At 37.3% G+C, this 26,642-nt stretch overlaps 1 protein-coding gene across 7 annotated transcripts in view; it reads right to left on the bottom strand.

Annotated features, from left to right (window-relative positions):
• Positions 1–26,642, bottom strand: part of USP37 (ubiquitin specific peptidase 37) — a 96,571-nt gene that overhangs the window by 17,339 nt on the left and 52,590 nt on the right. For all 7 annotated transcript variants that reach the window (XM_023642339.2, XM_023642336.2, XM_070269258.1 and 4 more), the window contains 6 exons: positions 21,972–22,089; positions 20,612–20,691; positions 17,669–17,833; positions 15,941–16,006; positions 13,077–13,218; positions 11,083–11,338 (listed from right to left, as the gene is read on the bottom strand). In XM_023642339.2, the coding sequence (XP_023498107.2) occupies positions 11,083–11,338; positions 13,077–13,218; positions 15,941–16,006; positions 17,669–17,833; positions 20,612–20,691; positions 21,972–22,089 (827 nt within the window). The remainder of the gene's footprint in view (positions 1–11,082; positions 11,339–13,076; positions 13,219–15,940; positions 16,007–17,668; positions 17,834–20,611; positions 20,692–21,971; positions 22,090–26,642) is intronic.

Below are 26,642 nucleotides of genomic sequence, written 5' to 3' on the forward strand. Positions count from 1 at the left end.
CCTCCAGATATGAGGGAGAAATTAAATCTTTCCCAGACAAACAAAAGCTAAGGGACTTTGTAGCCACGAGACACCCCCCCCCCCCAAGAAATCCTCAAGAAGGCCCTCATACATGAAAAAAGAAAAAAAGGGAGAAAGGGGTCACAAAACACAGAGTAAGGAGACAAACAGATAGAGAGAATCAGAATAGGATAGCAAATATTCAACTACAGCATTAGGATAAAGGGAAGGAAAACACTAAAAACAAAGGCAATCTTGTCACTTTAACCACAAACACAACACAAACTGGAATAACATATGAGAATAATAACTTAGGAGGGGAGGAGGAAAGGGACTGAATCAGTTTAGACTGAGGAAATAAGAGGCCACCAGAAAATGGACTATGTTATACACAAAATTCTGAATACAAACTTCAGGGTAGCCACTAAACTAAAAAGCAGAACAGAGACACAAAAAGTAAATAAGGAAAAAACAAAGAAACACGGCATAAAAAACTGCATAATTCAATGGGTAAACCAAAACACACAGGACGAGAAAAAAAGGAAATAGAGGAAAACCAAAAAAGGAGTGATATAATAACAGCATTAAGCTCTCATATATCAATAATCACCCTCACTGTAAACGGACTGAACTCTCCAATAAAAAGACACAGAGTGGCAAGATTGATTAGAGAACAAGATCCAACAATTTGTTGCCTCCAGGAAACACATCTCAGCTACAATGACAAATACAGGCTCAGAGTGAAGGGGTGGAAGATGATACACCAAGATAATGGCAAACAAAAGAAAGCAGGTGTCACAATACTTATATCACACAAAGTAGACTTCAAGATAAGGTAGGTAAAGAGAGACAAAGAGGGGTAATATATAATGATCAAAGGGACACTCCATCAAGAAGAAATAACGCTTATAAATATCTATGCACCCAACACAGGACACCAAAGTTCATAAAGCAACTATTAACAAACCCTAAAAGAAGATATTAAAAATAACACAATAATAGTAGGGGACCTCAACACACCACTCACATTGTTGGACAGATCATCCAGACAGAAAATCAACAAGGAAACAGTGGAATTAAACGAAAAGCTAAAACAGTTGGACTTAATAGACATATATAGAACCCTCCATCCAAAAACAGCAGAATACACGTTCTTCTCAAGTGTGCATGGAACATTCTCAAGGACAGACCATATGTTGGGAAACAAGGTAAGCCTCTATAAATTTAAAAAAATTGAAATAATAACAAGCATCTTCTCCAATCATAATTCTACAAGGCTAGAAATTAATTACAAGAAAAAAGCTGAGAAAGGGACAAAGATGTGGAGACTAAACAATACGCTATTGAACAAGCAATGGATAATTGAAGAAATTAAAGAAGAAATCAAAAAATATCTGGAGACAAGTGAAAATTATAACATGCCATACCAACTCATGGGATGCAGCAAAAGCTGTATTAAGAGGGAAATTCATTGCAATACAGGCACACCTTAACAAACAAGAAAAATCCCAAATAAGCAATCTCAAATTACACCTAAATGAATTAGAAAAAGAAGAAAAAACAAAGCCCAAAGTCAGCAGAAGAAGAGAAATAATAAAAATCAGAGCAGAAATAAATGCTATTCAAACAAAAAAGGCAGCAGAAAGGATCAATGAAACAAAGAGCTGGTTCTTAGATAGATAAATTTGACAAACCCCTAGCCAGACTTACAAAGAAAAAAAGAGAGAAAGCACAAATAAACAAAATCAGAAATGAGAGGAGAAGTAACAACAGACTCCACAGAAATAGAATGGATTATAAGAGAATACTACGAAAAACTATATGCTGACAAAATGGATAACCCAGAGGAAATGGATAAATTCTTAGACTCTTACAACCCCCAAAGCTGAGTCAAGAAGAAACAGACAATCTGAATAGGCCAATCACAAGGAAAGGGATTGAAACAGCAATCAAAAGCATCCCAAAGAATAAAAACCCAGGACCAGACAGCTTTCCTGGGCAATTCTACCAAACTTTCAGAGAGGATTTAATACCTATCCTTTTCAAGCTATTCCAAAAAATTAGGGAGGATGGAACACTTCCTAACACATTCTACGAGGCCAACATCACTCTGACACCAAAGCCTGACAAGGACAGCACAAAAAAGGAGAACTACAGGCCAATATTGCTGATGAACATAGATGCAAAAATTCTCAACAAAATTTTCGCAACCCAAATTCAGCAACACATCAAAGGGATCATACATCATGATCAAGTGAGATTCATACCAGGGACACAAGGGTGGTTCAACATCCGCAAATCAATCTACGTGATACACCACATCAACAAATTGAGGAATAAAAACCACATGATCATCTCAATAGATGCAGAGAAAGCATTTGACAAGATCCAACAGCCATTTATGATAAAAACTCTTAACAAAATGGGGATAGAAGGAAATTACCTCAACATAATAAAGGCCATATATGACAAACCCACAGCCAACATCATACTTAATGGGCAAAAACTGAGTGCCATACCCTTGAGAACAGGAATGAGACAAGGATCCCCAGTATCACCACTTTTATTCAACATAGTTACTGGAGGTTTTGACCAGAGCAATTAGGCAAGAGGAAGGAATAAAAGGAATCCAAATAGGGAGTGAAGATGCGAAACTCTCGCTGTTTGCAGATGACATGATCTTGTATATAGAAAACCCCCCAAAATCCATTTGAAAACTAATAGAAATAATTAACAACTACAGTAAAGTTGCAGGGTACAGAGTCAACCTACAAAAATCAACTGTTTTTCTATACTCCAATAACGAACTTACAGAAAGAGAACACAAAAATATAATTCCATTTGCAATCGCAACTAAAAAAATAAACTATCTAGGAATAAATTTAAGCAAGGAGGTGAAGGACTTATACAAAGAAAACTATAAGACATTACTGAGAGAAATTGATAATGACTTAAAGAGATGGAAAGAGATTCCTTGCTCATGGATTGGAAGAATAAACATAGTTAAAATGTCCATATTACCCAAAGCAATCTACAGATTCAATGCAATCCCTATCAGAATCCCATGACATTCTTCACGGAAATAGAGCAAAGAATACTAAAATTTACATGGGGCAATCAAAGACCCTGAATTGCTAAGGCAATCCTGAGAAAAAAGAATAAAGCTGGAGGCATCACAAGCCCTGACTTCAAAATGTCCTACAAAGCCACACTGACCAAAACGGCAGTGACCAAAAACAGGCACACTGATCAATGGAACAGAACAGAGAGCCCAGAAATAAAACCACACATCTACGGTCAGCTAATCTTCGACAAAGGTGCCAAGAACATACAATGAAGAAAAGATAGTCTCTTCAATAATTGATGGTGGGAAAACTGGACAGCCACATGCAAAAGAATGAAGGTAGACCACCATCTCACACCATACACAAAAATAAACTCAAAATGGATCAAAGACTTAAAGACACGACCTGAAACTATAAAACTCCTGGAAGATAATATTGGCAGTACACTCTTTGACACTGAACTAAAAAGGATCTTTTCAAATACCATGTCCTCTCAGACAACGGAAACAAAAGAAAAAATAAACAAGTGGGAATCCATCAGACTAAAGAGCTTCTGCAATGCAACAGAAACTAGGATCAAAAGAGAGACAACCCACCAACTGGGAGAAAATATTTGCAAATCATATATCTGACAAGGGGTTAAACTCCATAATATATAAGGAACTCAAACAAATGAACAATAAAAAAGCAAACAACCCGATCAAAAAGTGGGCAGAGATGAACAGACGTTTTTCCAATGAAGATATACAGATGGCCAATAAACACATGAAAAGATGTTCAACATCACTAAGATACCACCTTACGCCTGTTAAAATGGCTCTAATCACTAAGACTAAAAATAACAAATGTTGGAGAAGGTGTGGAGAGAAGGGAACCCTTACACACTGCTGGTGGGAATGCAAACTGGTGCAGCCGCCACGGAAAACAGTATGGAGATTCCTTAAAAAGCTAAAAATAGACCTGCCATATGACCCAGCTATCCCACTACTGGGTATCCACCCAAACAACTTGAAATCAACAATCCAAAGTAACATATGCACCCCATGTTCATTGCAGCACTATTCACAATAGCCAAGACATGGAAGCAACCCAAGTGCCCATCGACCAATGATTGGATAAATAAGATGTGGTATATATATATATAAAATGGAATACTACTCAGCCAGAAAAAAGGACAAATTCATCCCATTTGCAATAACATGGAAGGACCTAGAGGGAATTATGCTAAGTGAAATACGCCAGACTGAGATAGACAAACACCATATAATTTCACTCATATGTGGAATACAAACAAGTACTGGGACAAAGAAAACAGTTCAGTGTTTACCAGAGGAAGGGGGGTAGGGGGACACTGGGGGGGAAGGGGAGCACTTACGTGGTGACAGTCAAGAAATAATGTACAATTGAAATCTCACATTGATGTAAACTATTATGAAGTCAATAAAAAAACAAAAAACAAAAACAAACAAAAAAAGGTGACAGAGGTACAATTTTTCTTAACTGATAATTTTTAGCACTCAATATACCTATATACCTCACACAACCGTGGAATTACACTAACAATTAATCCATGTGATAGAAAACAGATCAAGAAAGTTTACTTTAAGATACTAAAATCAATATACATTTGTCTTCAGGACAAGATTATCAGATGGACATAAAAACAAGATCTATGGAAACAAATATGACCACACAATAACAATACACTTTTAAGCAATTTGCACAATGGATCAAAGGAGAACCATGTGTTACAACTCAACATTCTTATACTAAATATATCATTTGCATCTTCCCCCTCTCCAACTGAAACCTGCTCCTTTCCTACATGCTATAGTTCAGTGAATGGGATCACTGTCTACACAGGTTTTTTTTTTAAGACAGAAACTTGGGGATCATTTTTGACTTCTTCAGATTTACCCCCTCATATCAGATAAATCATTATTTCTTAACTACCTTTTGAATCCATCAACTTTTTTCTTTTCAAGGCCAAAACCTTGGCGTAGGGCACCATTAACTTTGGTTTGGACTACTGCAGTAACTTCCTACCAGGTCTCACAAGATTACCTTGGTTCTTCTCTAATTTATGTACTACACTACAGCCAGAACGGTCCTTTTCAAATATAGAATTCTTTTTGCAGGGGAAGATTAGCCCTAAGCTAACATCTGTTGCCAATCTTCCTCCATTTTTCTTCCTTCCACCACCCTGCAAAGCCCCAGTACAAGTTGTGTACAGTTCTAAGTTCTGGTTTTTCTATGTGAGCTGCTGCCACAGCAGGCTACTGACAGACGAGCAGTGTGGTTCTGTGCCTGGGAAATGAACCTGGGCTGCCAAAGCTGAGCACACTGAACTTTAACCACTAGGCCATCAGGGCTGGCTCTCAAATATAAATCTTTATCAAACACTTGCTTCCTTAAAATTATTCAATAACTTCCTAATGCTTTTGAAATAAAAGTTCAAACTCGAAGACATGGCTTAAGGCCTTGTAAAAGTGGAGACTGCACAACTCTAGTCTCATCTCTTGTTTTCCATCTCACCACTATGCTCTGGTCAGGCAGATCACTCTCAACTTCTTTTTAGGTCCACTAACTTGCCAGGGCCTTTCCCAAGTCTGGGCCTCTGCGTCCACTCTTCCTTCTAGCTAGTGTCTGGAGACAGTGAAACCTTCCTCAGCTAGTCTTTGTGCCCTTCCTCAGTTGATTCATGAGACAGCCAAGATTGTGTTGTGCCCCAAATATTTCCTGAGAATCTACTACATGCCAGGGTACTGTTGTAGAAGCTGGGGATATAGTGATAATTAGGGCAAGATGGCCCTTGCCCTCAAGAAGCTTAAGTACAAAGACTCTGAGTGAGAATGAGCTTAGCATATCTGAGGAGCAGAGAGAGATAATGCCAGTATGGCTAAAATAGTAGAGTGAAAGATGGGGAGAGTGGAAACAGGCCATGGTAAGAAGCTGGATTAAGTGTAACGGGGAGTCACAATAAGTTTTAAGCAGAAGAGTGATAATCATGATGCATGGTTCAGAAAGATTACTTTGGCTGCTTTGTTCATGAAAGAAGGTCTGGGGTGGGGCAAGAGTGGAGGAAGAGATATCAGGAATCAGTTGTAGTGGCCCAAGTGAGAGACGGAAGACTAGAGTTGGAGTTTGAAGATGTTGATAAATAGTTGGATTCAGGACATATTTTGGAGGTAATAGCTGACTCTACTCACTGATGGACTGAATGCAAGGTATGAAATAAAACGAAAAATCAAGGGAGTCATGTTTTTTAGCCGAACAACTGGATTTATGACATGAGGAAGGCATATTGGGGGAGAGGGGGCAATAAAAATTAGTCAAATGGACATTGCAAGTAGGCATTTCAATAAATAAGTTTAAAGCTCAGGGGAGAGATCCAGGCTAGAGATACGAATTTGATATTCCATCAGTATGTGAGGCTGTGGTACTATATGAGATCACTTAGGAAGAGAGCTTAAGTAGAAAATAAGATAGCTAAGGCCAGCGTCCTGGGAATATTCCAACAGTTAGAGTTCTGATGAAGGAAGCAAAAAACCCCCCCCCAAAACAACAAAACCAAACCTGAAATGACTGGTTGGTCTAGTAGGAAGAAAAAACCCAAGTGTGGTAGCATGAAAGCTCATAGAAAAAAATTCATAAAGTTTCAAATATTAAGGAGGGAGTAGTAGATTGTGTGAAATACTGCTAATGTAAACTTGATAAACATCATTTCAGTGGAGTGGTGGGGCTCAAAGTCCTCTTGGAGAAGGCTGACGAGAGAATGAGAGGTGGTAAGAAAGTAGAGTGAATGAATAAAACAATTCTTCCAAAGAATTTTGCTGTGAGGGGAGCAAAGAAAGGGGCTGGTAGCTGGATGGGAACATAAGGTTATAAGAGGGTTTTTTAAAGATGGGTGATATTAAGGCACAATGAGAATAATTTAGAAGAGAGGGAAGACGATGCAGAAGAGAAAGAGCATAATTTCAAGAGGGCAGGTCTTCAGAAGGTACAAGTGGATGACATTTTAAATGTGAATGGAGGGGCTGGTCTTAAGTAAGAACAGGGACATTTCCTCCATAACAGAAGTGAAGGCAGAGTTTTCATCTGATTGCATCCGTTTTCTTTGAAAAGTATACAGCTAAGTTATGAACATACGTGTGGAAGGAGAACTGGAGATCTGAGGAAGAGATCATAGAGACATAGAAAAGAAATTTATTAAGGAAGTATAATAGAACTAACTAGCAGCATCTGATGACCATTTAAGAGTGCAGTCATGAATCTGAGGAAGGTCTAGTGAGCACAACTTTGTGACGTTTCTCCAGCAACCTTTAGCTGCTTGGGTACAGGCCTGGAATAATAAGCTAGTTGAGTTGGGAGTTGGGGTTTTGTCAGGCTACTGTGACAGACTAAAAGAAGGGAGATAAAAGAGTACCAAAATATGGCATATAGGCTGGAGAATGAAGTGATAACAAGAGGGAGGTGATTAATAGCAAAAAAGTAGAAGTCACAGGATTGGAAGTCTTAATGAGATCAAATAATTTTTGAAATAAGAATATGACGCTAGGTGAGCTGGAAGGAGAGGCAGGTTAGAGTAAGATACTTGAAATCAAGATTTCAAGAGTAGTACGGTTACTGATGATGATAAAGTCTAGGGAAGCGGTTCTCAAATTTTAGTGTACATCAGAACCACTTGGAATCAACACACAGAATGCTGAGCCCCACATCCAGAGTTTCTCATTAAGTAGGTCTGGAGTGGGGCCAAGAATGGCATTTCTAGCAAGTTCCCACATGATACTGATGGTCTGGGGACACACTTTGAGAACCACTGGTCTAGGGTATGACTTCTGTCAGTGATCAAGATGGGGTAGAAGAAAAGACCTTTGGAATTAAGATCAGGAATTGAGAAACTAGGCTGTTGCTGGATCATTTATGAGGAGGCTGAAGTCCCTAAGAATGTTGATGGGAGTGACTGGAAGGTAAAAGACAGTTACAGAAAGAGATAATAGGTGGCAAAGTCTGATGTCATGTACTTCCAAAGGAGCTGGGATTTTTGTAGGATGAAAGGAGTCAAGCAGTTGGAAATAACAATGGGTAACAAGGAGAAAACTTATCCCATCTCCAGGTTCTGAAGTTTTAGGGTAGGGGAGGAAAACAGCTTATACTTAAAGAACAGTAGGACAACCCATACTGGGAGCCTTTCAGAGAAAAACTAGCCTTGACTAGAGACTAAAGGGACCTAACTACCAAATGCAGTGGGTAAACAATGGGTTTTACGTTAAAAAATAAGAAAGTATAAAAAATATTTTTGAGACCATTGGGGAAATGTGTATGTGGGCTCTACATTGGAATTACATGTGGAATTATTGCTAATATTCTTAAGTGCGTAATTGCTATGTAGGAAAATTTCCATATACTTAGGAGATTCTGAAGTGTTTTAGAATGAAGTGTCATGATACCTGCAATTTCAAATGGTTCCACTGAAAAAGAAAAGTGTGTGCGCGCGCACATGCACATGTGCACACATAATCTCCAAAGATAGCCTCCAACGAACCTTGCCTAGCGGTATTCTTATTCTTGTGTAGTGCCCCTCATAAGGAATCTGGGCAGATTCTGTGAGTGCCTTAACCAATAAAATGTGGTAGAATTGATTCTGTGCTAATTTTGAGCCTAAACATTAAGAAGGCCCGGCAGCTCCCCCTTTCGTGCTTTTGGGAGCCCTGAGCTATCATGTAACAAGCTTGGCTACCCTTCTGGAGAGACCACAGAGAGGGGGAGAGGCCTGGAGACTACAGGAAGAGATGAAAAGATGACGAGAAGTAGCGAGGGAGATGGGCAGTGAGGGGAAGGGAGGAACTGAGAGGATATCTAGCCATCCTAGCTGACTCTTCTAAGCAACACAACCAAGGTGCCACGGTGAGCCATCTTGGATGTTTCAACCTAGTCAAATCCTAGCCAACATGGAACAGGGGAACTACTAGCTAAAACCAGTCAATCCACAGAATTATGACAGATATTAGAATTACTGTTGTTTTAAGGCACTAATTTTGGGGTAACTGCTGCACAACTATACACACACACATACAGGAGGGTGGGGAGAGAGAAGGCAAATGTGACCAAATGTTAATTAATGAATCTAGGTGAAGGGTAGAAAGAGTCCATTAAGTTTTATTCTCCAACTTCTCCCTGGATTTGAAAATTTTCAAAATAAAAACCTTACAGAGGATTTGATCATATCTAATCACTCCTTAGAATTACTGCTAATTTTTAAAGTATGATAATGGGATTGAGGATACTTTTTTTTTAAAAAAAAGAGTTCTTATCTTTTAGAGTTACTGAAATCTTTACTGATGAAATGATCTAGTGTCTGAGATTCACTTCTAAATAATCCAGGGGATGGGTGGAGAAGGAAGCTGGGATACAGATGAAACAAGACTGGCTTTTGTTGCTATTATTGTCGATAATGGGTACAAGGGGGACGGTTATTATACTCATCTTTGCTCAATATTTTCCATAAGTAAAAAAAAAAAAAAAAAGGAATTGCAGGAGAAGCAACGTCTTTAGGTTTCAGTTACAGTAAGAACGTAAATGAAATGGTGAGGTTAAAAAAGCAGAAAAGACAACAATGCCTTGCATCCAAGAGGGGAAGATGGTAGCTAAAGCACAGGGGATCTTATATAAGGATATAAAGTACTTACTAACAAGTTTGCTCTCCCCAAAGCTGCTACAGTTATAAACTATCTGTGATTATGAGTGATTTTGCTAACTTCAGTGTTCTCCATTGGCACAGATCATCTAGAACTAATTGTACATAAGAATAACTTCCTTTGTTAATTGTAGGGAGATGTAGGACGGAGCAAAGAACTGAAAGGAGGAAATATATTGGCAAGGGACAGAAGCACTAATGCTAACCAATGATATCTAAGGGCAGTGACTACAAGTTTAATAACAGAAGGGGATTTCATAAGGATACTTGCATCAAGAGGGAAAAAAAGGAATGCCTATATACAAAAATCATCAGCTTTTGGTTTACAGTTAAATTGAGGATATACTAATTCTTATTTCCCTTGCACATAAAGTAATTCAAAGCTGAAGAGGCCCTAACCCCAAGAATACAGAAAATAATTTTGTGTTATACTACTCTTCTCTTCATCTCCAACATGCTAGGCTTCATGTACTGAAACACGTCAGCTACACAGATAGAGAGAGAGATAGATATAGATATTAGGGATATCAGGAGAAAAAAGTTAGAGTTGGTCACAGGAAGAGGTAGTAAAAATTTTCTACTAAAAATCTTAAAATAGCCATAGTGCAAGGCAAGGAGGCTCAGCTCTGTTCCCACTGATAACTTGAGAAATAACAAAATACGAAGAATAATCACCACAAAAATCATTTCTTATCTGTATAACAATTTACATTATACATATATACATCTAACACTCTACTCACAACCTTCTGAAGTATGTCTGGTAGAGCCCCATAGAGAGAGAAGAAAACTGAGTATCCAAGAGGTTAAATTACCTATTTGGAAATTCATCGCTAGTAAATGGTATAGCTAAGACTAGAGGCCCAAGACCTGATCTCTTGGTTCAGTGGTCTTTCTACCATTAGGAAGTGATGAACCCAAAGGAGAATGGAGTAACTGAATTATTTATACACTAAAACTTGGTACAAGTTCAGATACAGAAAAATGAAGAAAGAATTATACAAATTCTGAGAGCAGTGATGAGAGAAAAGTGACCAAAAACTGATGCAAACATTTATTAAATGCACATAAGAATACTAACTTTTCTTTTGATGTACACCTAAAGGGATGGCATACTTTACCAACCAGTCTTTGAGTACTACTCACAATATTTACTTCTCATTTTTTAAACTGTTAAAAAAAAAAAGCACGAAAAATATTATTAGCTCTGTTATACAGATCCATCTCACTTCCCATTCTCTAGAAGCCAATCTGTCACTCTAAGGCTTTGGTACACAGTTGTACCTTGTGTAACAGATGTTTATCTTCATTTAAACCTACCCGGCTCTGTGATTGTTTTAGGCTTCTCAGTTTCCACAGGGTCTGGATTTTCAGGCATTTCTTGAATATCATCTTCTGCAAATCCAGTATCTGGGCTGCTGGTTGGTTTATCGTCATCTTCATGACTCAGAGATGGTGAAGATTCTCTCTTACTTATCTCTAAAACAGCTGCTAGAAGCTCTTCTTCGCTCATTCCGTCAAATCCGGAGTTTTCCAATTCGGACTTACCAGGCTCTATTCTGCATGATTTTGAATCCTGAAGAAGAGCGTTAGTTTTAGGGGAAACCAGAATGCCTACAAATATAGCAATCTTAGAGTTTAAAGTGAGAAGTTTATTTTATTTCTAAAAAGTTTCCTTTCTTTGATGTTTTGGTTATTTACTAATCAATAACCAATATATAAACTCACTAGCAAGCCTAATTTTCTATTAATAGTAACTACATAAGGATACATGTTTATTTTCTTGATTATAGTAAGTGTTAAGTATGCTCTTTGTACAAATTTGGAAAATATATAAAAATAATAAAATAAATTCCCCCAAAATCCTTCATTCAGAGATAATTACTATAATATTTTTGGCGTATTTTCTTCCAGATATGTTTGATCATACTGTAAATATTGTCACTACAGCTAATATTCTTTTTAAAATGTTGGCAGGTCTTGCTCTTTGTTTTTAATAAATGAGAAAAATAAAAACTACATCAAGATTATATAAATATTCAGAAGTTATTTTCTGAATAACTTTCTCTCATTTCTGGGAGAATTTCTGACTTTGTCATTTCTCATTCAAGGTGAGCAACCACAAACTACCTCTCGCTTTAAAGATGGGAAATAAGCCAGAAAAAAAAATAACTACAACAATAATTACGTTATCTTGACAAAAGGGAAGTTTAAAATCAAACAGTCACATAAAATGATGTGAACTCTTAGAAAAGCTTATATCTTCCAAATATGAACTATCATTATATGTCAAGATAAAAGGTGATGTAGTTATGCCTTCACATCCATTATTTAAACTTCAGATTACCTGGTTGGACTGTTCATATAAAACCTTTACTACGATTCCCCCATATTAACAATTAGATCAAAATAAAGCAAATAATTATTTGAGGACCAATATGGAAAAGAAGCTCTGAAGGTTAACAGGAGAAAGCAATTTACGTAAAACTTTCATTTCTTAAAAGTCTCAAGCCTGGAAACAACCTAAGTGTCTATCGAGGGATGAACGGATAAGGAAGATACATACATACACACACACACACACACAGGAATACTGTTCGGCTATAAAAAAGAATGAAATCTTGCCACTGGCGACAACATGGATGGACCTTGAAGGCATTATGCTAAGTAAAATAAGTCAGGCAGAGAAAGACAAATACTGTATGATCTCACTTTTATGTAGAACTTAACAGACAAACAAACAAACAAAACCAAGCTCAGATACAGAGAACAGATTTGTGGTTGGCAGAGACAGGCATTGGGGGATGTGTGAAATGGGTAAGGGGGTCAAAAGGTACAAACTTCCAGTTATAAAATAACTAAGTCAGAGGGATGTAATATACAGCATGGTGACTATAGTTAACAATACAGTATTGTATATTTGAAAGTTGCCAACAGAGTAGATCTTAAAAGTCCTCCTCATAAGAAAAAAACGTTTTTTGTAACTATGTACAGTGACAGATGTTAACTAGACTTATTGTGGTGATCATTTCATAATATACACAAATACTGAATCATTATTTTGTACACCTGAAACTAATATAATGTCATATGTCAATTATATCTCAAAGAAAAAGTCTCAATCCACTGTTAAACAGGCTGGTTTTGTAGCTACAAAAAGCACTGTTTAAAACTAGTATTTGAACAGATCCATTAAGTTTATGAGCTATCTTGTGTATTTATTAAGTTTGCTGATGCTTGTTAGGAAAGGCATCTGTTTGGACAGCGAGAGCTACACAAATCTTTGTCAGATACTTTGAGGAGAAATTTCTTACTTTTTCCAGGTCTTCCTGCTGCTGTTCACTGCCTGGTATTTCACAAAGTCTCTGGCTAAGGGCCACGGAGCGTTTTAGCTCATCCTCACTGTCTGAATCAAGGCATAAAGCCAAGGAGCTCTTGGATTTGAAGGTGAAATTCCTGTAATATAAGGAAAAAAACCCTATATAAGTCTGATAAATAAACATTTGTCCTAGTTATTCTTTTGATGTATAAATACCAAAATAAAACAAAAAGTTTTTCCATTATGGAAAATGATTTACTAGAGAAAACATGATAAATCAAAAGAGGTATATTTAAGCATTACCTTTGCCCCACTCCAAAAGAGCCATGCTTTGAAAATTAGACAACTCTTATGCTATTATATATCATCAGTAAACCAATCACTTTGTGCCTTTTTTCTTTTAATGATCAACCCCAAGAAGTTTGTTATTGTCTTTATAAAGCAAGTACTCTAGTGAATGCATGCAGACATAGCAATGAATAAATGTTTTTGACAACAGAGTGCATGAGGACTAATTTTTGATCTTTTGAATTATGATCTGTGTACTTTAAAATTAACAGTAACATTCCACTTATCCAATTATATGTAGGTCAGACTTCTGGCAACCTCTACTTTCCAGAACACAGGGATTCAAAAGTAAGAAAAAAGGCTTCTGAGGAAGGCAGCAGCTTCAAAGCCCACGCACTTTACTCTTTAGACAGAGACCCTTCTTTCCCAGGAAACGGTGTATAAAATAATGTAGTAAGTTCATCAAGAAATGAGAGCTAAGAAACGAGAGAGAAAAACCACAAAAAGGGCAACAAAGAACTATAAAGTCATTTAATGTAAAGGGAAACTGTCTTGTAAGAATTAAGAGCCTCTGAGGGCATTATCATATTAAAACACAGTGCAATACCTAACACTCATAATGCTGATTCTAAGTCATTACAATACATTTAAATTATCTTCAGTATATTTTATTTAAGAATATGAGGAATTCTGTAAGGTTAAAGAGAATATAACCATCTAAAATGGTTAAAAATTTTTAAAGATTAATGCTTAAAAAGGCAAGCTTGAGTTATATAAAAATTCATTTATGTGGAATATCAAATATCGTTCTTCAATGATACCAGATAAGTAAGGTGTTACTGTGTTGTCTTCTATGTGAGCTGAAAATAAACTAAAGGAAAAAGTGGTGAAGGTCAAAGAGCACGAACTTTCTTTGATGGAGGTTAACATAAATTCATACGCTATACTAAAAAAAATGTAAAATGGAAATTGGAAAATGCAACTAATCTAAATGTGAAAACTGTAAATAAACATATAGAATGATGGCACCAAGAAATAAGAGGCCACAATGGAAATCAGGAGGATTGCGCAGCAATGTAGATCAAAGAAAAGAGGCAACTGGTCAGTGATAAGCCCAAACACAGTCTGTGGCTGAGAGCAGCCAGGATATCACTGCACTCCAGCCTGAACACTTGAACAGCCTCCCATTACGTGTTCAAAAGGGTTTTTAGTATAACTTAGAAATAGCCAATTAGCCATCTTAATTCCTCATTTCTGATTTCATGCTCACCAAGCAAAACTGAAGATATTAATTTGTTTATTCATGTAAATATTTTGCTGAAGGAGGGTGACACCTGGCTACTAATGTACCAGGGTCAAACGTGACAAAGGACACTGTAGAAGAACCAATGGTATTCTGGTTCATTGCTGAGCCTCTTTTAAGTTTGATCGGCATGACAGGTCTTCTAGGGCCTAATCATCCTTTACTGACCAACTCTCAAATTCTCATACCAGTAGACCCTGGAGAACAGATGACCATGCCAAGTATAATGATGCCCAATGAAACCATCTCTTTCTTGAAACTATAGTGATTTGGTACATAAAGAGTGCATTCCATTAATAGTTACTATATTCACAGAAGGCAGCTTGCCTGTAGTAATGAAAAATATTCATCTTGTAAATGCATCACTTGCTCACTTTCTAAGCAGCCAAGTGGTATTGCTCATTTGTATCTTGAGAACGGGCAAGAGTATTCATATCGGTACCATTTCAGATTTCTAGTCATGTTAGTCATCTGGTTTTAATTGCACTGAAAAATAATTAACAGGAGGAAAAGAAAATAGCAGTTCCCAAATGTCATTTTATGGTTATATAAGCCCCCCAAAAGCCCTTAAACAACACGTGTCTCTTTGCTAAAAGTACTTTGGGACATCAAATTTTTAGAAAAACTAATTTTAATAAGACAAATGACAACAAAGTCATTTAGAATTGCCTAATTAGGAAATGTGGTTCTAGTTAAATCATGGAGGAGGTATATTAAAAAAAAGTATTTGCTTCACTTCTTGGACAAACTTTTGGTCTTAAGCAAAATACATAAAACATTTGCAGAATAGCTACATTCCAGTGTGTGTTCCTGTCCCCTTTCAAAATAACTTCAGTTCAGTAGCTAAGACAAGAAGTCCCAGACTGGCTAGCAACAAGTGAAAAGATATTTTGGGATCTCCATGCATATTTTTGAGGAAGCCCTTTATACCAATAGGGTTATTTTATCCCTTCAATCCTTAAAATCCATCGTCATCAGTCAATTTCTAGAGTTGTGGGATGAAAACATTACATATTAACAGATGATTTAAGAAGTTTTACAACAAAATTTTGAGAGGATCATCTGAACTTGCTTCACTGTTAAAAACTTGTTACACACTTGATTATAATTTAAAGCAGATTCAGGAAAATTCCAAAGTATAGTAATACAGAGCAGTCATCATGCAAAAAGAGAAACAATAAAGAAAAGGGGAGAGGATAATCATGGAAATTAGGGTAAGACAAATTCTTAAAAATACAAATTTTGGGTATACAAGAAACATAACTCACTTTGAAGGTGTAGAAGGGCTGGTGATGCAGGAATTCACCATTTGAGAGGCTTTCAATGGTCTAGAACTATCAGAAAATTAGAAAATATATAATGTATACAATTACATTATTAAAAAGATATATTTAACTTATAAAATGAATTATTCTGTACTATAGTCCCTTATATATCCTCTTGAAAAGTAAACAGTTATAATACTTTTATTAGCAATAGAGGCCAAAAGAGAAAACAAAATACCATCTCTAGGCTCTCTCTCACCTAATGATCTGAATAAACAGCACTGGAAATGAAGTCAAATGTAATACGTTTGAAAAGAATAACTTGGGAAAAATTATCTTGTCTCAGTTCTTTACTTTCAAGCAATAAAATAAAAATAGCTCTCATTTATTGAGGACTTAATAGATGTCAGGCACTGTAGTAAGAACTTACGCGTTATTACCTCATTTAATGTTCACAAACACCCTATTATTTTCCCGAGAGACAAGTCAAATATTTGCCCAAAGTTTTAAAGCTTAACTGTAGCATCAGAGCCTGGTTTCAGGCCTGTGATCATGAAGAGGCTACACTGACGGTACTACTGTAGTGCCAGGAAGAGTAAGAGCTCTACCAGCAGAAGGCAGTTTGCATCAAGCAAAAACATCTCTGCCAAAGGAAGGTCATAAGAGAAAACCTAGAGCCACTGACTCTCTGGGTACATGTCTTTATTAGCAGATCCACTGAGGCCTTTAGTGTAAACTTATATGATGTAGTACACATTTCAATTATTAATCCAAGGTAAAACACACTTTAAAAAACTGCATCAGTTCATGTTAGCAAATGTTCGTTCACTTTCTGAATGTTTATCATTCCACTTTAGCCAAGAGATCTGGCTCTTCCAGTAACTTACTGTATGACCTTAAGAAAATTATCTCATCTCCTTGGATCTCTTCTACAAAATTAATAATTTACACAGTATCTCTAAAATCCCTTTCAATTCTAAAGTTCTAGAACTTCATGATTCTACCAAACTAGTGTTCGAGTATAAAAAAAGAACTGCAATATATGGCTCCAAAGCAATGGAAGTACGCAGAAGAAAGTGCAACATTCGGAGAAGCCCTGAAGTCTTCCCAGCATACATGATGGAGCAAAATCAAAGGTAAAGGTTACTTCTTTTCTCTTGAAAAATTCTAGGAGCCACTGAAGTTCCTCACTTACATTCGCGACAACACATTAATGAAGACACAATCTATTTTTGGGCCCCAGCATAACATTTAGTATACTGTTTCTCAAATTTGCATATCTCGAAGAGTCAGCAAAGGCATTTGTTAAAATATTGATTCCCAAGCCCTACCTCAGATCTACTGAAACACAACTTCTAGGGAATGAACACAGGAATTGGTATTTTTAGTGCTGAGGTGACTTTCATGTTCACCCAAATTTGGTTTCTATTTCCAAAATGTATCCAACTGTCTTCTAGTGATCTAAAAGAGTAAGAGCACTCCCTACAAAGGGAACTTACTAAAAAAGGCAATTAACGTGCTTGGAAGAATCTTGTTTAAGCATTTAATTCAATTAACTTCAATCAGGCAGTAATTTAACACAAAATCGAAAATAAAGCAAAATTAAAATCTCCTTCTTGGTCTGATTTTACCTGCAAGTCATGTTATCTAGTTCAGTCATTCTTTTGATCAGACACTACGGCCTTTCTACTTCAGTAAGGAAGGCAGAGAAACTCTCTCTCAAGGACTCACACTGCTGTGTGTGCACTCCAACCAAGGGTGAAGGGCGCTTTTGTACTTTCAGTGCAATGAGAGGACAGGGTCAGGTATCTCGGAATGACGACTTGCTGCCCAATCTTGTTGTTAAGTGACAGAGCGACATTGAAGCTGTATCGTTTCAAATGAAGAATGAGGATCCTGAAAAACAGGAGGTGAAGACATTACTAGTTCATACAAGTAGATGTGACTCTCTCATAGGTGAAAAGAGATCACTGTTAACTAATCATGTTAGACAGTTTTTGATTTAAAGAACACATTTGGCCAAATTAAAGATCCTTCAAAGAACATTGACTGAATACCTGCCTTGTGCTAGGCACTGTGGAAGGTACTAAGAATACAAATAAAAATAAAACATGGGCATTGGCTGGATTAATGAGGTTTGGGTAAAATATATTCCTAGAAAAAAAACTGCACCAAATAAAACACATCATACAATAGCACTAAATTTTTAAATGCTCGTATTGATATTGGGCTAAATCCTTAAATTATTTACCTCAATGTTACACAGTTTAAAAAAATATAGGGGCTATATAACCATTAGTGCTAATTTAATTGAAGTGTTAAACATGCCTTATCTTTGATGGTGAACATTAATTTTTTCAAGATGATTTTTGACAAGAACTATTTTTATTTCAGTAGCACTTTCTCTGGAGAAAGCTAAGAGAGAAACAAAAATTTTCTCCACTCAGAAAAAAGTTCTACAAAATTTACATGCCAAATCTGGTTTGTGGGTCTGGAAAGGCTTTTAGCTGTATAAAAACACTTCTTTTTAGTTACTATTGTGGTAACCTTTTCACCTTTGATACAGAACATAATCTCTGCCAGATGGACTAAATATATTTCACAGCCCACAAGAACACTTTAAAAACTGAATTTCAGATATAAGAACAAAGCTCAATTCTAGGCAGAAATAATGTCTGATTTATGGAAAACTGTTTCCTTTCTTACCGTATATACCTTTATCAAAGAAGCCACAAACTCAAAAATTTGTAAACTGAAGTTATCCACTGTATTTCTCCTTAAAAACTACGCTATACTACCTAAAGCAATCTACAGATTCAATCCAATCCCTATCAGAATCCCAATGACATTCTTCAAGGAAATAGAACAAAGAATCCTAAAATTCATATGGGGCAACCAAAGACTCCGAATTGCTAAAGCAATACTGAGAAAAAAGAACAAAGCTGGAGGCATCACAATCCCTGACTTCAAAATGTACTACAAAGCCATAGTTATCAAAACAGCATGGTGCTAGTACAAAAACAGGCACACAGATCAACGGAACAGAACTGAAAGCCAGAAATAAAACTGCACATCTACGGACAGCTAATCTTTGACAAAGGTGCCACTACTGGGTATCTATCCAAAAAACTTGAAATCAGGGGGCTGGCCCCCTGGCTGAGTGGTTAAGTTCGCGCACTCCGCTGCAGGCAGCCCAGTGTTTCGTTGGTTCGAATCCTGGGCGCGGACATGGCACTGCTCATCAAACCAGGCTGAGGCAGCGTCCCACATACCACAACTAGAAGGACTCACAACGAAGAATATACAACTATGTACCGGGGGACTTTGGGGAGAAAAAGGAAAAAATAAAATCTTTAAAAAAACCCCCAAAACTTGAAATCAACAATCCGAAGTAACATATGCACCCCTATGTTCATTGCAGCACTATTCACAATAGCCAAGACATTGAAACAATCCAAGTGCCCACTGACTGATGACTGGATAAAGAAGATGTGGTATACATATACAATGGAATACTACTCAGCCAGAAAAAAACCATCCCATTTGCAACAACATGGATGGACCTAGAGGGAATTATGCTAAGTGAAATAAGCCAGACTGAGAAAGACAAACACCACATGATTTCACTCATATGTGGAATACAAACAAACGCATGGACAAAGAAAACAGTTCAGTGGTTACCAGGGGTAGGGGAGTAGGGGGTGAGCACAGGGGGATGAAGGGGAGCACTCATGTGGTGAGACAAGAAATAATGTGCAACTGAAATTTCACAATGAGGTAAACTATTATGAACTCAATAAAAAAAACACACAAATAGGAAAGAACAAATCTCTTAAATAAAAATACAGACTATGATCAACATAATGCTGCTATGACTTAGAAAGTCATTTCTTTAAAAGAAATTCATTTCCTAGGAAGGCACAGATAATGGAACGTAAAAGAACTAGTCTCTAGGGGCTGGGTTCCAGAAACTGCACTTACTCATAGAAAACTGAAGCTAATAAAAGAAAGAAAAGCACTCTGTAGGCAAAGTACCATATAAATACTTAATGTTAATAATAGCCTTGTTTGTGGTTGAGATTTATTCTTGGAAAGAACTAAAAGCTGTTCTATAATGACATCATAATTTTTCTAACTAGTTTGGTTTTATGTTTGTTTTTATAGAACTAATATAAGTTAATTTCATTCCTAATTCAGAATACTTATGATTACAGGAAATTCACCAACTTATAAGATCCTCTGAATAAAGGAACACACAAATTGTAGAAAATTACTCTTCCTATTTTATTTTCATGCACATGTGTATGTGTGTGTAGCAGATTTTTACTGAAGGTTTGGAATGAGACTACAGCACAACATAGGACGACAAACTACAACTGAATGTTAAACATTACTGAATTAAAAATCTACTAGCTAAGTCCCTATCATTATTCCAAAGTCTCACCAGCCGCACCCTCTTGTTGCCATCTTCTTGGGACTCTGGAGTTCCTTCTCCTCGTTAGCATTCCAAATCCTTTTCCTTTCTTATGCAAGAGCATTCTAGCTTTCCATCCTCTATCCTTTTCATATCTCAGCTTTGCTGACCTTCTTTATCAGTCCATTCTGGTAAGCCTCACTTATTCAGTAATATTTTAAGTACTTTAAAGAAGAAAAACTGAAGAGCAATTAAGTTACCTGGGTAGCCTGTTAAATTTGTGCCTGACAAGAGCACACTTCCCACCACACTTCTCACAGGAATACTCAAGTTCTTCTGCCTGTAAAAAGACAAGAGGGAAAAATAAAGAAGCATGAAGTTGAATCAGCATTAGCCCATTAAATGCTAGTAATCCTCTCTAGTCATACCAGTTCAGTGGAATGACAACTCCGACCAGATTAAGTTTTGTGTCTAGAGTCATAAGCCTTACTAAATTAAGACCTAATCCTCAAATATAGTTATCTTATAATATCATGCCCTATTTCAGAATTCCTAATTCCTTTTTTACCAAGGAAATCTCTCAATTTATCATAGTAACTAGACTCTACAGTAGCAGATTCTCAACCTTTTCCCCGTGGATACCCAAGAACTACTGCCAAGAGAATATCCAGATTTTAACATTTCGCCATAGCAGAGATAAGATCACCTTCAGGTTAGGCGGAGTTCCTGGTCTGTTAGGTGTAACTCTACCCCTTTCTTATAAGGGAACTCAATCTTCTGGTGACAGCCCACTAAGAACAACTGCTCTAAAAGGACCAAAGTTTGGGGTGGATATCATTACCTAGAGAAAACTGAAACAAGAAGTCCTTAAAAAAAGGAGGTAAAGATACATAGGAAAAGTTTCAAATTCTACAGCAATAACAGGAATAGTAAGGAATGATTAAAACAAAAAGAAAAGCAGAGTACTTATCTTTGGGTGGAGCTGAACCTTCATCATTTAAAGAATGGAACTTTTCTTTAACCTTAGGAAGACAACCCTGCCCATTTGCTACAACAAAGCAAGAACCACTATTACAGAGACAAAGGGGGATCCTGGAGAATTTCCATCAGTTATAAGGGCTGCTACACAACAAATCCAATTATGCCCCAGAAACTTTCTATCTGTAAGAGTATATCAGACACAAATGTTCATCTACAGCTTTGGATAAACGTGACTCGTTGTTTCTAACAGAGTACACACAACCTAAGGAAAAGCAGAGTACTTTTCGTTCCTCAGATCTTAGTAGACCAACTTATGTAGTGTCTCCAATTTTAATTCACATTACCAAATTTTACCATATGTCACTTCATATGCTTCAAATTAATATCTGTTTACAAATAACTGTTAAGATTGTCTAAAACACTTGCTATTGAGCTAAATACATAATCTACTTAATCAATTTTCTTCTTCAATAAGTTAACAATTAGATTTATCAGGCTTTTAAAAATAAATATTTATAAATATTTCTCCCTTGTTTTCCCTGCAAATTTTATTGAAACTGAACCTTAAAGAAACCAACTTCAAATTATTTATGATATATAAAATTTAGTTATGTGAAAATACCAAAAGATATTACCTACCCTAAAGAAAAGATCAAGAGAATCTTGAATTGAACGAGGAGGGAGTGGCTTTTTCCTTCGAGGAAGGTCAATGGAGAGGTCATTAAACTGCTCTCTTTTGGGAATAATCTCTCCACATCTGTACAAAATAAGACAAACGTTAGCATTTAGAAGCATAACTGTGCAATACAAAATAAATACAAATATACTTCAGAAAGACTGTTCCCCCACAGAACTTATCACGTACTGACAGACTATGACTAAGCATAAGAAATATACATTTAAGACTTTTCTCGTGCTTAATTTTTTTTTTAAGATTGTCACCTGAGCTAACATCTGTTGCCAATTTTCTTTTCTTTTTTTTAATTTCTTCTTCTCCCCAAAACCCCCAGTACATAGTTGTATATTCCAGGTGTATGTCCTTCTGGTTGTGGCATGTGGGACGCCGCCTCAGCATGGCTTGACGAGCGATGCCATGTCCGCACCCAGGATTGGAACTGGCAAAACCCTGGGCTGCCGAAGCGGAACGCGTGAACTTAATCACTCGGCCACGGGGCCGGCCCCTCTCATGCTTACTTTAATCCATATTAAATCAACAGAGGTAAAAATCTCAATTGCAAGTGTTTACTTTCTTAAAATGCTAAATTTTAAGATTATATTTTCAAAAAAACCCCCAAAACTTCAAAAAACTGAATCAAAGTTAGACAGCTTGATGAATTATCAGTTAACACACCATTTAATCACCACTCAAATCAAACTCCCTGGAAGCCTCCTCATATGCTCCTTCCCAATCACTGTCCCTTCCTTTCTCCCAAAAGGTAACCATTATCTTGACTTCCAACACAATAGTTGAGCTTTGACTGTTTTTGAAGCTCACATAAATGGAACCACATAGTATGTTTTCTTTTAACTAGCCTCTTTTGTTCAATGATTCTAAGACTTGACCACACTTGCTGCATATGGAGTTTCCATTCACATATGCCCATTTTCACTGCTGTCTAGTATTCATCTGTTTGAGCATGCCACAACTGTTCTGTATTACTACGGATGGACATTTGGACTGTTTCCAGTTTTTGACTATATGAACAATGCTGCTTTGAAAATCGTATCTCTTCTTGGCAAACTACGTAGGCACTTTTGTCAGATAGCAGAATTGTTTGGTCATTGAATATATTTTTATAAAATTTTAAAAAATAGGCACAGAGATCAAAAGATCATATTCGATTTACTTGGAAGCAAACTGATTTCTTTTAAATAGTTTTAGTTGACTATTTTTCATTTTGTCTGCATATCAGAATTTTTAGTAGTATTCAATTTCCTGCCCCAGTTCTCTATTGCCATAAGTTGAAGACTAGGGACCATAAGAATATATTTGTTCTTCATTCCACAAATACTTAATGAGCACCTCTCTAATAGGCAGAATTCTAAGATGACCTGTGCCCTTGTATAATTCCATCCCCTTTCAGTGTGGGAAGAACTTGTTACTATGATGAGCTATCACTCCCACGATGATGCTACTTTACATATAATTAATGTTACTAATCTTAACACTGAGTTAATAGAAAAGAAGATTAGCTAGGTGGGTCAGGCCTAATCACAAGAACTCTTTAAATCTGTGTCTAGAGGTCTCAAACAGAAGTAGTCTGAGATTAGAAGTCAGAAAGATGTCCTGTTAGCCTAGAGAAAGCAAATAGCACAGTTGTGAACTGCCTATGGACGTCACACGGCAAGAAACTATAGGCAGCCTTTAGGAAATGAGTGGTCCCAGCCAACAGGTAGCAAGAAAATGGGGACCCCAGTCTACAATGGTAAGGAACTAAATTTTTCCCATAGCCTTAATGAGCTTAGAAGGGGACCCTGGACACCAGATGAGAGCACAGCCAGACAACACCTTGATTTCAGCCTTTTGATAGCCTAAGCAGGGAACTCGGCCATGCCCTGCCCTAGACTTCTAACCTATTATAGAACTGTGAGTTAATAAGTTAACAAGTGGATGAGTGAGTTAATAAGTGGATGCTGTTTTAAGCTGTTAAGTTTGGGGCAATTTGTTACACATCACTGAATATGCCTACTATATGCCAGAACTGTTCTAGGCACTGGGGTTGTAGCAGTGAACAAACCAGGACAAAAATACCTCCCCTCACACTTCATTATACTGGAGAGAGACAATAAAAAAATACATATATAAGTAAAATATATAGTATGTTAGATAATGGCAACTGCTAAGAAAGAAAAACAAAGTAGAGAAGAGGGAAGTGAAAAAATCAGAGTAGATGGTTAGAATTTTAGACAGGGTAGCAAGAAAATGCCTCATGGAGCAAGTGGCTTTTACATAAAGCTAAGGAGGAGTAAGGGCACTTAGTTATGTGATGATATGGGGGAAAGAGAATTTGAGATGGAGGAAACAGTAAGTGAAAAGGCCCTGAGGTATCAGGAATCCTGGTATTTTCAAGAAAAAGTAAGGAAGCTAGTTTCAATGGAACAGAATGAGCAAGGGGAAAGAGTGGCAGGAGATGAAGTCAGAGTTAATTGGGGAAAAGGGTTGCTGAAAGGCAGATCATATGGGGTTCTGGAGATCAGGGTAAGGATTTCAGCTTTTATTTTAAGGCTTATCAGCAGAGAGCTGACATGAACTAACTTCCATTTTAAATGGACCACATTGTCTAATGTGTTTAAAATAGACTAGAGAGAGACAACGGCAGAAACACAGAGACACAGTTTAGAAGGTATTCCAATAATCTAGGCAAGAGATGATAGTGGCCCGAACCAGAGTGGTGACCATGGAGGTGGTAGAAGCAGGTCAGATTCTGGATATATCTTGAAGAAGGGCTGAAAGGATTTGCTGACATATGAGATGTAGGGGTGTAAGAGAAAGAGAAAAGTTAAGAAATACACAACGTTTTTAGACTGATAAACTCTAAGTGTGGAGCAGACATCACCAAAATAGGGAAGACTGCAGAAGGAGGTTTTATGGGGAATATTAAGTATTTAGTTTTAGATAGTTTATGTTCTTGGAATGGAGAATTCATAAGAATTCTTTATATTTGAGAATATATTATTAATATATTGAAATACCTTGTAATAACTGAAAATCAGTCAATTTAAACTATAATAGTTTAAAAAAATAAGTGCATTTGGCAAACTAGCCAAACTAACCTACAGCCAGATGTGACAGAAGCTAAACATGGAAAATTACAATTAGAGGGATAAGTTATATGGAATCTTCCTTCAGCCAGAAACTGCTTCATGTTTAAAGAACTGCCTTAAAGAAAATTATTAATAGAGTAACTAAGGCAAGACTTTCGAGGAGGAAAGTTGTACTGCTGCTGCTGTGGCCCCATAGAACCTTGCTGCCTCCCACACTTGCCAAACTCTTGGGCCACTGTTCAGCCTGGCTGCCAGGTGCGCCTACCCCCCATGAGCCATGTCACTTCATGTACTGGTGTGCACACCTCAAACACCAAGTATCTGGGCCCTGCACAACTGGAGCGCCTGACTCACACTGCTGGCACAGTGCAGTAGCCACGACTTCAACGTGGTGTTCTTTCTTCCTGTGCTGCCCGTGGCCATTTCTACCAGCGGCAACTGAAACTTTCCTATCAAAAGAAATTTGGTTGGCACTCTCACAACTAAATGAAATAACAACAATCAAAAACGTTGCTTCTGGGCCAGCCCTGGTGGCCTAGGTTCAGATCCTGGGTGCAGACCTACACCACTCATCTTTCAGTGGCCATGCTGTGACAGTGACCCACATTAAAAAAAAAAAAAGAAAGTCGGCAACAGATGTTAGCTCACGGTGAATTTTCCTCAGCAAAATAAACAACTAAATGAAAAAAAACTTTGCTTCTCTGACTTGCACAAATTTTGTCTGGAAAGTGCATCAGAAGAAAGGGAAAGATGACTGTCTATCCTATTATTATTATTATTTTTTTAAAGATTTTATTTTTCCTTTTTCTCCCAAACGCCCCTGGTACATAGTTGTACATTGTAGTTGCAGGTCCTTCTAGTTGTGGCACGCGGGACGCCGCCTCAGCATGGCCTGATGAGCGGTGCCATGTCTGCGCCCAGGATCCAAACCAGTGAATCCCTGGGCCGCCGAAGCGGAGCGTGCAAACGCAACCACTCGGCCACAGCCGGCCCGTCTGTGCTATTATTAACTGCTGGTGGAGTCTCCAGCTTTTACAAGGAGATGAACTGCATTTGTAAGACTCAGACTTTTTCTTTAAAAATCATGTATCCACTGGAGGAAAAAAAGACTGAAGAAATCCTGAAGGTAAGAAATGTCACACTAATGATGCAAAAGTACTGTCTTTATAGCATCCACACGAACGTTCAAAATTCTAGTCAAAAATACTAGAATGTTACAGCTGGAAGAGACCTCAGTGAATACTATCATTTTGAGCAGCCTAAGAAAAATAGATAAATATGGAAGACAGAGAATGGAGAGCCAATACATGGTATTGAGTTTATCTAAAGAAAATTCCAGGGTCAGCCCTGATGGCCTAGTGGTTAAAGTTTAGGGTGCTCCACTGCAGCAGCCTGGGTTCAGTTCCCAGGCATGGAACCATGCCATTTGTCTGTCTTTAGCCATGCTGTGGCGGCAGTTCACACAGAAGAACTATCAGGACCTACAACTAGAATATACAACCACGTACTTGAACTCTGGATAGGGGGAAAAAAAGGAAAATTCCA

The sequence above is a fragment of the Equus caballus genome, chromosome 6, assembly GCF_041296265.1.
Source record: "Equus caballus isolate H_3958 breed thoroughbred chromosome 6, TB-T2T, whole genome shotgun sequence".
Classification (NCBI taxonomy): Eukaryota; Metazoa; Chordata; class Mammalia; order Perissodactyla; family Equidae; genus Equus; species Equus caballus.